General features: G+C 42.2%; 1 protein-coding gene across 1 annotated transcript in view; it reads left to right on the forward strand.

Moving 5' to 3' along the window:
- Window positions 1-360: 360 nt before the first annotated feature.
- The window catches only part of THBS4 (thrombospondin 4), a 34,055-nt gene continuing 21,742 nt past the window's right edge, over window positions 361-12,673 (forward strand). The window contains exons 1-5 of the mRNA XM_010580584.1: window positions 361-465; window positions 4,572-4,819; window positions 5,915-6,020; window positions 11,174-11,256; window positions 11,856-11,907. Of these exons, the coding sequence (XP_010578886.1) occupies window positions 447-465; window positions 4,572-4,819; window positions 5,915-6,020; window positions 11,174-11,256; window positions 11,856-11,907 (508 nt within the window). The 5' untranslated portion in view covers window positions 361-446. The remainder of the gene's footprint in view (window positions 466-4,571; window positions 4,820-5,914; window positions 6,021-11,173; window positions 11,257-11,855; window positions 11,908-12,673) is intronic.

Raw genomic sequence — 12,673 nt, forward strand, 5'->3', positions numbered from 1 at the left:
AGGACATCTTTCACTAGATCAGGTTGCTTAAGATGTACCTGCTAATGCCAGGGAGGTTGGACTAGATCTTTAAAGATGATCTTCATACTGGTAATTTTTGTGGTCATATTATTTATTTTAGGTAGGACAACTTGGGTTCATTTTAAAGTATCCACATGGAAATAGTGAAGAGTGCACAATCTTCAGTGGGTGGCTTCAGACTACATTCTTCTTTGGTCATTATTATATATAAATTGCTGTTGAAACTTGCTTATTTTTCAGTTTTTGATCTTCTTCCGTATTCCAACAAGAGAGTGGTAACGAACTTCTTGCAACAAGCATTTGGCGATCCTGCGGTGAATGAAGTGTACTTGCTCTCAACATTCAAACTGCAGCCAAAGAGCACAGCCACCATATTTGGCCTGTATTCGCCTGCTGACAACAGCAAGTATTTTGAATTTACGGTAATGGGACGGATGAATAAAGGTGAGTTGTTTGGACTATGTAAGGGAAAACTAGTGTTGGATCCATAGTTATTGGTGTGTCACAGATGGATGTTGAAAACTGTGTGATTAACCTTTGTGCTTGAGTCATTCCTGTTGCATGCTGTCACCGCTTAGGCCCCCCCTCACAAGGGAAAAGTGTTAGTTACATCCCCTCTCGCTCCCCTTGTCTCTCCTTTCTCTCGCTGGATACTGCTCTCTCTTGGCCAGGGGAAGCTGACCTGGCAGTCAGCTGGTATCTCCACTCTGCCATGGCACTTGCTCTGAGCAATGCTGAGAAAAGAGTCAATTTCTTTTTTCTTTTCTTTTCTTTTTCCCCTTGGGACAATCACTGGTTCTGATTACTCAGGAATGTGAGGGACACATGCACATGCCGCCTCATGCATATGAAAGGCAGGTTCTTGTTCTGCTGACCCTGGAGGTTAGATGTGACTATGCAAGACAAACATTCCTAGCACTTACGGGATCTTCTGGGTGAATTAAAGTGTTTGTTCTCTGTTTATTGAAATTAGTTAACCAGGATTCAGAGTAGGAACTTCAGCAGACTTTTAGAAATGGAGAGCTTTTGTTACTCTGTAGACCAGATCTAGGATATATTGCAACTTCAAGGTTCAGCGAAAAATTGTCGAATAATGTAAATTATTGTTGCTACATTGACTTCACCACTGCTATGATAATTTGCTGCTGCAAACGTTGTAATCAGGCAGCTGAGTCCAATATACTGAGAAACTCTACTGAGAAATTTCAGTTTATACATAGGAAAATTATTCTATATGCGAAAGAAAAGCACATCTTTTGCTTGGAAAATATAGGGGAATGAGTTAGATAAAACACTGGTAGTTTTATCAGGTCTGCCACAATCCTTCTGAGTTCGGGGAAGAAGAACTTCTGTGCTATGTGTGTGTTGGGTGTAGTTAAGATGTGGTCACACAGCCTTATCAGCATCATACAATTCCTAACACTGACTTACCTAATTGCTAAATAAATGATAGATCACACATACTCCCTCTCTCCCTCTCACACACACACAATTGTGTGTGCAAATGTTATATATAAGAATGCATATGTATACACACAAATATGTGTGTTTGAACATATCAAACTCTTCTCTTGATTTTCAAGAGTACCTGCATGCCTGATTGTTACTGATACGCTTTAACTAACAGACTAAAGAAGCTTTCTGGTGGAAAGTTATGTGGCTTCTTTTGGTTTTGTCCTCAGTATGTTGGTGTTGTATTTGAGAAGTATCTGTGACAGGACGGTGGCATGTAGATAGGCAGCATGAAAAAAATTCTACTGTCAGTGACCAGTGTTGGGTGTATGGGGGACCTCTGTAACCTACCTGTTGTAAAGGTCTGATCAAACAGAGGGAGGCTTTTTGCAGCGAGGCGGTTCCATGGAGGTCTCTTTGCCTGCTTATTGCATTAGTGCACCTTGTTTAAGTCATATGGCAGCATGTGACTAGTAGGCAGAGTTTTCATGGGTGATTTCTCTGGAATTGTCAAGTGTGCCATATGGCTACTTCATACAGTAAGCTAAACCCCATCCAGGAGATCGTCATGTGAGCTGAGAGTATGGAGAGTGAGGGCTGTTTGTGATCCTCTCAAGACTGGAGATCATTACTTAAGTGGTGAGCCAATGTTGGCTTCTTAGCAAAATGAAGGGTCTAAATATCTACAGTTTTGGAAGGGTGCATATCTGCATAGTCCTTCCTCTGCATGGTATTTCTGCTTAAGCACCCAAATCTGATCTAAGTAGGCCAAAGCAGCCTTGGTTCTCCTTTAAAGTGTCACATTTGAGAGCTGTTTTCCAAATGGTTTGCTCATGTTCTGGTTTTGTTGTGGTATACCTGATGGTAAAATGCTCATAACACCTAAATGTTTTTAGAGCACAATCTGTTACTGGGCAACTGCTCAACTTGTTTTGGTTAGACCAACTTACTTTTCAGAGGCAAATAGCATCCATGGGTTTCTTATCCTTTTTGAATGATTGCATTACAGAACAAACAGCGGTAAGTGCATAAAAGTGATGTAACTTAACAATTCTGTGAAGCAGTTCCTATTTACTGGCAGAATTAGGAGTTTCATTGAAAATCTGTTTCTTAAACAATATGGGTGAGCCAGGTATTCTCATGAATGTCAGTGTAGAATATCGTAGCAGCAAATATATAATGCAGGGGCTTGGATGAGTTAAATCTTATGGAGGCAGAGGCTGTGGTCCAGCAAAATCTCCCTTCAAAAGCCTACTCTACTTTACCAGATGGATATTTGGCTTTGGCTGAGGAAGGAATACTTGATCCTCCTTCCAAGCCAGACTGCTTCTTGTCCTGAAACTATTCTGGCAGGGTCTGTTCTGGGCCCTGCCACCATCTCCTCTTTCTTTCTCTAGCTTACTGCTGCGTTTGGTCACTCCGAACGCAGAGCCCAGATCCAAAGACCTTGCTTTCATATGAGCAGGCGTGGATAGCATTCATATAAGTAAAATGCCTGCAATGTACTCTGCCTTGCCAGATCTTTGAGTTTGCCAAGAAACGCTACCTTTTAGCAAGTTACTGGTGACCTCATACACCTTTGTGGAAATATGAGCGCTGGCAGTGTTTTGACATAGACAGCAGTGAAAACATTCCTGATATTGATCACAGCTGCTGAGACTTTAACAGTAGTGTAGACTTTAAAGATGGAGACATACCCTGCCCTGCTCATGCTGGTATAAATCTGGATTCTTTTAATCATTAGACTGAGCAATTAGAAAAATAGTAGGGAGGATGTACCCAGTAACTCAGAAGGTCACTGACAAACAGAGGTATCACAGCATCAAAGAGGGTACATTAGTAGTGGAGAGGTGGGAAGATAATTTGTTAAATGAATAGAAATGGGATGAGTTCAGTAGGTGTTATTAGCTCTGAAGATGATAAGAGTTTTTCCCTCCACTATATCCACAATTTTCAGCTGACCTCATGTTAATGTAGGTGTTTCTTGAAGGTCAGAGTATTTGTGAGTTCCTACTTGATCCAACAGTAGTAGCCCTCTGTGAACTTCAAACAGATGTTCACAAGAGCCAGCACTTAACTCTTTAGGTGCCCAGCAGCTGTGCAGCTTGGCTCCTCAATGCACGTAACCATTATCATGAAGAAATAAGGCATATGCAGGCTGGTGATCAGTGGGATCTTTGAAACAAGGTCTGTCTAATATTGTAGAGTAGTTATACGCTGTCTAGATGCACTCAGCTCATTGCTTCTGAAGATACGCATTCGGAGAGCCAGGGAGAGATTTTGTGGAGAGAACTAGCTAGCTGGTATAAGAGATTTAGCTTGCAGATCCTAGCTTACTGATCCAATTTCCTTAGGAAAGAGACATTTTTTCAATATTACGCAGTGCATAAGAGTTTTTGTTTGCTGTTGTGTTTTTTGATGGTGCATTTTACTTCATAAAATGACAATTTGTTGCATGAATTATCAAGTAGGTCATTCACTAATGCCTTAAAAACTTGTTGAGAGGGGGCTTAGTCATCTTTAGGGGTGGAATATGTCTTTTCTGCATTACATTTTGTTTTTACTTACTATTTGTTACAGAGAAATGCAGGTTATTGGCTTGGAATCATGCTTCCTTTGGTTTCTGTAATGACACATTTGGATACAGTCAGATGGCTTCACTGAATGCAATATGCATCACTGAAACTGATTTTTCTAGTTGTACATTTCTGCTACAGAGTATTTCTAGGTCTATCAGGTAATGTACTTGCCTGCTGGCTGCAGGCTGTTTGCTACACCCTTCACCTTTACCACGTGTATTTTAGCACATTACACCCTGTAAGGTGACGTTGGTTAAGCCAGTTAGAGGCCTGGACAAAGCAGTGGAAAACGCTGCGCAGGCAGCAGTGCTTCACAAGTCATGCAAGAGTCCTGGTAATCCTGCTCTGACAGTCAATGTCCCATTTATTATTACCATTTATATCTGCATATGGGATGAATTTACAAAAGCTGACATGTGGAAAAACACCAGAGCAATTGCAGATTTCCACAGGATCTTCCTTGATCAGCCTTGGGTTATCTGCTACACTCTGATAGTCCTTCTGTGTATTTTGTACTAGTGGTGCTGCGCTATCTGAAGAGTGATGGGAGGTTGAATTCGGTGATCTTTAGCAACATTCAGCTGGCTGACGGGAAACCCCATGCTGTCATCTTGTGGCTGAGTGGCCTGCAGCAGGGATCGAGCACAATAGAGTTATATCTGGACTGCCTGCAAGTAGGTGCTATTCAGGACCTGCCAAAAGCATTTTCAGCGCTGTCTCAGAGGTCTGTGGCAGTAGAGTTGCGCACTTTCCAGGAGAAGCCACAGGTGAGTGGGAAAACTGGGAGCAGGCTGAGCACTTAGAGGGATCACCAGGGATCCTCTGGATCACTGAATCCAGACCTCAGCCCTCGCAGCAGCCAAGCTCTGTACAATGGTGCTTCAGTAATACTTGACTATTAACTTGTGAAATAAATGTAAATATAAGTTCCTTATGGAACAGGTGAAATCTTAGCTTCATTAAACCCAGTAATACTTATGCTATTAGTTTTAAACACAATTTTTAGCTTATTAAAAAAAATAAGTTACTGCCTCCCTCACTTCAGTCTGTGTGTTTCTTGGGGATTGTACTTCTTGCAAGGACTTAGCTGATACAGTAAGTGCAGCTCTTCATCAGCTTCTTACAGCTGTTCAGTATGAGCAATGCTTGGCTATGTATGTGGCTTTCCTCTTCATGATAAGCCACATGGGCTAAAAAGACAAAAGAAGGGGGCGACTCAGCTGGTGTGAGAGTCCAACCCCTATCTATTTGACTACAATAGCTTTTCCTCCTTTGTCTGCGAGGTTGGCTTAGCTTCCTTTCATCTCTGTATCAGCAGTCCAAGGTAAACAGTATCTTCCACAAGCATCTTCCATCATCATTAATGCAAAATATGCATTAGAAGGTGCAAAGGCATTCTGCCCCCAAGGTTGCCCCCTTGTTTCGTTTCACTGCAGGCTTGAAAATGAGCCTGTTTATATGGAGAATCATTGAGGTGCCCACATTCCTGACCTGTTTGAGGGGCGGACAAAGTGGGGAAAACTGCTTTGGATTCAGTTCAACAACAACAAAAAATCATTCTTATATGCCATGGATATAAAAATGTGTGAACTTCCTGGTATGTGAGATCCTATGAATTGGAATAGTAAACAAAAAAATTTCAAAATAAAACCATAGCTATGTGAAAATCTGCAAGGCAAAGATTAGGGATTTTATTGAGGTTCAGATGGTGATGGGTGGTCCTGAAGGAGTGAGTGTATAGGAGCCCTGCATGCTTAGGAAATGGACAACCACTTTAGAAGATTAATTTACTTTGTCTGATATTTCACATTTTTTCCATTGTTGTACCAGAATTGTGAGCTCTGTTTTTCTTGTGAGTCCAGGATACACTAGATGAGCTGAAGCTGGTAACTGGAGGAACGCTTGCCCAAGTGGGAAACCTGCAGGATTGTTTTCTTCAACAAATTGAGCCTGTTCCTCAGTACACTGGTAAGGTCTGCAACCAGAAGTTAATGTTCTTCCTTAGGATATCAGTGCAAAGAAGCTAGTGTGATGAATATTAAAGAATAATAAATATTTGGAGAAGCTGTATAGACAATTAATAACAATTGTTTGACTGAGTTACAACCATGATAATTTCCTGTAAATGTTTTAGAAACAGCTCAGTTTGGAGAGAGAATGGTCACTGCTGCTGATGATAAAGCAATGAGGAGTTGTCCTAGTGAAGGAGGAGTCTGTAATGATTAAAAGAGGCTTTTTAGCCTAATTTGGAAGACAAACTTTTGTGATTGTGACCTGCTTGTGTCAGCTTAATAATATTTTAAGTATTCAAATTGCAGACAATTGCAGGCAGGAGGTAGTCCTAAGTGTGATATGCTGCTACAGGCTTTATGAAAACAGGTAGATGGACAGAGTAGCAAGACCTATCAATGCACTTATCCACATGGCCAGTATTCATCTCTTGTTGATCACTGGAGTGTCCCAAAGAGGGGAGGAACAAGGTGTGAAGAAGGACACAGGAGACTGCAGAGCATGTTGGTGCTATGGCTACAGAGCCTGTGGGTCTGCGTGGGAAAAGCCTTTACAAGGCAGCCAGTAGTCCTGCTGCAAGTTAGCTGAGCCTTTTGTCACCTGCTGGTCTGGAAATCTGCTCCAAACCCAATTCTTTTTTTGCCTGTGCTGGGCATTGTGGAGACTGAGCTGGGAACAGGGAGGAAAGGAAAGAGCTGAGGCTACTGGGATTCCTGCAGGTCGCCAGGGGCTGGGTGCAGTCCCCTGTGATGGGTGAGGGTGCTCTCTAACCTCTCCACACAGCAAACCTGGGATAGACTGCCCCATCTGTACCCCTTCCTAGTCCCTGTCTATCTGCCTTCTGCTGCAGGTGTGAGGGAGAAGAATGGGTTCACCCTGTGCTTGTAATATGTTAGTATGTGGCAACCATGGGGAAAAAAAGTGACTTCAAGGTTTGAAATAGGATCCATGAGAAGTTCTCTCTCTTATACCCTTCCTGCCACCCCTGCCAAACCCAACCCTGCAGCATTGCTACTTTTGATTAGAATAGAGACAAGGTACACAAATTTTATATGAAAGCACCCTGGGTCCATTACATGAATATAGGCATCAGTGGTGTGCAGTAATAACAGAATCTGTTTTGCCTTTTAGCTGTGTAAATACTCAGTTGCATATGCTTCTGTTTTATTGCTTCTTAACATATGTACACCTAGGCAAAAAATAGAGTTTTATCATGAAAGGTCTCTCTTTTTCCCTAAATCAACAGGCATTTGCACATAGAAGGAAAGGGTAATCCAGTGTTTCCTCCTGGGAAAACTCACAGCTCCGAGTCAGCTTTCCAGATTGAAAGCTTGCAGCTTTCTCATTTGGAAATTTTTGCTCATTAATCAATAATGCAAATGGTAGTAATACAGAGAGATATTGTCTCTCCCTGGCTGCCTCTGCTTGGCTGAGCTTCTCAAATTCAGTTGCTTATAACCTTCAAGTGGAATTAGTATAATAATAATAATAATAGTAAACCTCACATGGCTATATTCAAAGTCCACATAGTCAAATCCACCAAAGGAAAAGGTGCAAATGTTCCAACAACAATATTAATTCAGCTGCCTTGCACTTTGTATATGCTTCATGATGCCCTTTTACAGGAGCAATATATCAGATAACCACAATTTTGCCTTCAGCCAGAAAAAGCTGGAATGCAAATGCTTAGCTGTAGCTGTGCATAGGGGTGTGACACCTATGCACCTTGGTAAAAGCATGCGTTTTCATACTAGTTGGAAAATACTTGCGAGATCTTTGGACTCAAGTAACTGTACGTGGCTTTGACTGTGTGCCTGGTCATTGCTCACTGTTGCGGCAGCAGCATTCCCTCTCACCCTCTGTGAGGCTGAGACACCTAAGAAGTGTAGATGAGAATATGATGATCAGACAGAGGTTGAACATGTATATCTGGATCTTCCTATGTGGGTAGGAAAATACAGTGCAAGATACACTGGGTTTGGTAGATGAAATTAGTATGCTGCATGTAATCATCATCATGAAATCATTCAGGTCAGAAGGGATCTTTGGAGGTCATCTAGTTCACGTAGGGTACCTGAACCTGACATAGTGTAAAAAAAAAATACCTGCGTTGCACCAGATCAAAGATTCTTTTAACCTAGCTACTGTTAGAGACAGTGTGCCAATATAGACCCAAGGGCAAGAGTGTAAGACAGTGGAGTTACAGTGTGCATTTCCCTGAATGCTTTCCTTTTGTCCAGCAGTTCCTGGTATACAACGCTCTTGAATGAGAGTCTTTTGTGTTTTGTACTCGATACGTGTTTCCTTCCATGGATCTGTCCAGTCAGTTTCGAATGCATGATCAAGAATGCCTCCTGGCAAGAAGTTAATCACATGTCTGAGGAGATACCTCCTTCTGTTTACTTCAAACCTGCCTCTTTGTAATTCCATGTGCAACTTGCATATGCGACTTCTTTGGTGGAGGATTATGGGCTGACAGGAAACTGTTCTCATCACCCATCATCCATACTTTAATCATGGCTGGATCTCTGGCCAAGCAACCACAATCTCTTTGAATGACACTTCAGGAGTCTGACTTTGCTGGATGGCGGCAAGTGGGGTGCTTGAACCAGTATTGCTCCCAAGAGAGCTAGAAGTATCTATGAGGCATTTCACTGTGGCCTGCAATTACACAAGCTAGTGTTTGTATGTTTGCCCTGCCTGGGCCAATTAGCTGTGCAACAAGCTGATCTCCTGCTCTAAATCCAAGGCCCTGTACTGGAACATGTTGCTCAGAGATGCTGTGGATGCCCCATCATTGGAAGTGTTTGAAGTCACATTGGATGGGGCTTTGAGCAACCTGACCTAGTGAAACATGCCCCTGCCATGGTAAGGGGGTTGGACTAGATGATCTTTAAAGGTCTTTTCCAACCCAAACCATGTTATGATTCTATACTGCAAGGTCCTGGGAAGAGAAAGACAGAGTAGCTTCCTGACACGACCTCAGGCTCACAGAGAATAAGCATGCTAAGGGACTTCGGTTCCCTGTTGGACAGTTATTGTTCAGCTCTGTCTCTGAGTTTAATTATTGCTGTGAAAGCCATTCTGTTGCTTAGGTTATTACTGACTCTAGAGTATAGAGCTAGGGACTAGTTGAACTGGGGAGTTGCTTCAGTAGGTGGGGTATGGATGAGAGAGACTATATGGTAGGACCAGATAACGGTATAGCTTCAGGCTGTACCTTCTGCTTACCCTGCTTATTCCTGGGAAAAGCCACCCCACGATATACTGTGAACCAACAGCTCCCTGAAAGGCCTCTCTGAGTTCTTACCACTGATCACTGGTCATTCTGCTGCAGGTGGGGCCTACCGTAGGACTTGGCTTTAAATGGAAGAGGGAAAAAAAACCAACTTTGGGGAGTCAATCATCTGTTTCTGCTCTGCTGTCTACATTTGCAAACAGGACATGTAGTTCATGGCAGTATAACCTTTTAGTCCACCTTAAAGTTTAACAATCTGCAAAACATAACTGTACGGAATAGATCTGGTTTTGATTTAGATGCTAGCCAACAAACAGTATCTGAAATCTTGAGAATTTTTTTTCAGATCTCAATCAATAGAGCTTAAACCATTCTTTGTTTAAAAAAACCAAGCAAAACAAGAACAGACCCCAGCATCTGTCCCAACAGCCTGCGTGCCAAGTTCCGCTATGGGATTCTGAAATACCCATGATATTAAGTCCTGCTGCCTTCCTCCCAAATAAAAATAAGACAAGGTTGGGACTAGAACAGAGGCAGGTTCTGGAACAGGTGGTTCCTGAGTCTTTAAACTGGTTCAGTGTTTTGATGATAAAATCTGAAATTAAGAAAACGTAGTATGTGAGGAGTTGGACAGTTCCCGCTAGAATGTTTGGAAACAGTTAGACATGCTTTGAAGTACAAAACAATGAGGTAAACATTAAGAAAAGCATTTTTTCGTATAAGCTTTCAATACTCACAAAAGTAGCACATGAATAAACCTCCCTGAAGCTATTGGACATAATATCAAAATATCCTGCCTGCTCAGAACCTAAAAAATCATGTATTTGTGAAATTTGTTTTGACATACAGACTTAGAGAAGTAAACAAATAACTGCTCAAGAGAGCTACAAACTCGGAAGTGAGCTACAAACAGAAACTACTACAAGCTACTGTGCTACTAAACATGCTCTCTGCTTCTCCTCTGTCACTGGGTCAAAACTAATGTTTCGTTTAACGGATAAGAGTCTCATGTGAAGATCCTGGGTTGGTTCTGGTCCTTCCTTATAGCTCATTACAGATGTAACTTTGGTCTTGTCTCAGAGGTCTTTAATTTGTTAGTTGGTATTGAGAACTGGCTTTGGTGTGAGTTCATAGCACATTGAGTAGATGTTTTGTGGTCACTACAAACTCTGCGCCCCCCAGAAGCAAATGCAGCCATTAAACTTGTGTACAGTGTGATGAGCTGCCTTTTGGAAGAAAAGCCAAATGACTGTCACAGGTATTAAATGCGCTGTTTTCGTCAGAGCAGGCACTCTTGATGCATGGTCAGAGCTGCATAGTGAGCTTGCTCAGAAAGCAGGGCAACTTCACTTTGAAAAGTGTGCAGGAATCCATTCTGGTGACATGGATTACACTTATGGAGGGTGACTATCCATTGCATGCAGGGATACATCATGCGCCGGCCTTGCCCCCTGTCCCAAATGCGTTATCACAAAACCCCAGTCTTGAAATCCTGAGGTTTCTCTTAGGGTTGCAGGTCTCAGGCCTGGGGGGAACTGGTAACACTGGTGGCATTAGTTGCCAGTGTTGTTAGGTCTTACTAGAGAGTCTTGACACTGAAATAGTGGTGAAAAAATCACACACTGCTTTTCTCTCTGTGGAGAGGTTTCTGCTTTGCCTGTTACTGTGGTATATAGTGGAGTTCAGTCCAGAAAAGCCTTGAGTTCATGCAAATCACTCTTTCTTTAAGGGTTCCTACAGGGCTTAAGTAACAGTAATGTCTGCCTTCCTTGGCTCTTCACAGTGTTTCCATCTTGTATTGCAGAAATTATCATGGCAAATGGAGGGGAGTTATGTGCATTGTGCACTCTTTTTCATTGCTGTTTCCCTGCAGGTGATTTTAATAGGCAGCTGATGGGTCAGATGATGCAGATGAACCAAATACTGGGAGACGTGAAAGACCTTCTCAGACAACAGGTACTGTATAAAGGCTTCAGTGTGAAATACCCCAAGCTTGCCACTTTTGATAGAGTCAGGGCAGAATTCATATAAGCAATAAACTCCTGGGTAGAGTTCATTGCCTCAGAGGCACAACACCATGGAGAAGAAATAACCATATAGGTCCTGGTACCCTGTGCTCATTGCGGAGGATCACTGAATGTGGAAGTGTTGGGGACTTGCTTATTCAGATCCAGAAAATCTAGTGTCTTAAGTGGGGAGGAACTAGAGTAGCCATCCTAGCCCATTGTTAGATAGAGAGAGATCTCTTGCACAGAACTGAAATTACTTTTGTACCACTTGTTGGTGAGTGTCAGAACTGGAATTGCTGGTGGCCCATGCCTTTAATTAAGCATGTCATTCTTAAAGGTCCTGTTGATGAAGACTGAACTAAAGTACAACCATTATCACTGTCCTTAATTTTATGGAGTACAAAGAGCATTTCATTTTGAGATAGAGTACCTATGTTGCATGCTTTGAGTAGCATCCTGGGGAAAAATTATGATGGTTCTTCTAGCAGCCACGTACAAACTGGAGCTGCGTGTATCCAAATAATGTTTATTTTCTATATCCTCAAGGTCAAAGAAACAACTTTTCTGAGAAATACCATAGCTGAGTGCCAAGCATGTGGTAAGTATTCCTGTTAATTGCCTGTAAAAGGCAGCCAGATGAGATGTACAGTCGTTCTAAAACTAGTATTGATTGCATCAGCTTTATGTGGTTTCTAAGAATTACTTTTTTAAAAATACTGTGTCCAAAGTTCCAGATGTATTGGACACAAGTTTAAAATAGATTTTCATTAGAGAAAAAGCTTTCCGTTTCCGTAGACATGGCAATCACGTATTGGGGGATAAAACTCCACTAAACCAAGCAGTACTACTCACCCTGTACTGTCTGTTCTCGCTCTGCCACAAAGCTGTGCCACATGTTCCTGGGGAGGGAGACATTGCCTGCCAGGTATCTCATGAACAGTCTTAGTAGGACAAGGGAGGAATCATGCTCTGCTTTAGCTGGTATTGTCGGTCTAAGGAAGATCCTCTGCAGTCCACCTGAAAGGTGTCTGATTCTGAGTAGGCAGTCACTGGTTAACAGCAGTAAGACCCAAAAGATGGTCTCCATCTTTTCACTAAATGGAAGAAATAAGTGCTTTCCCAAATGCCACTGCATAGCCCTCCTACACAACTGACAATCAGGACACATATGCACTCAGTATAAAAACCAAAATACTCCCTCACTGAGTGGGGCAAAAGGCCTTAAACTCATCAGCCCTTTTAGTTATTTCTTCTCCCAGTCTGTCAGCCTCATCAAAACTCAAGTTGAGCTCCAGCCATGTAAACCTTTATGCGTAAGTGCCAAAGAAGTCATCTTTAAATCCTGCATGCATCAGTACCAAGGT

The sequence above is a fragment of the Haliaeetus leucocephalus genome, unplaced genomic scaffold (genome assembly GCF_000737465.1).
Source record: "Haliaeetus leucocephalus isolate CR32 unplaced genomic scaffold, Haliaeetus_leucocephalus-4.0 Scaffold722, whole genome shotgun sequence".
Taxonomy (NCBI): Eukaryota; Metazoa; Chordata; class Aves; order Accipitriformes; family Accipitridae; genus Haliaeetus; species Haliaeetus leucocephalus.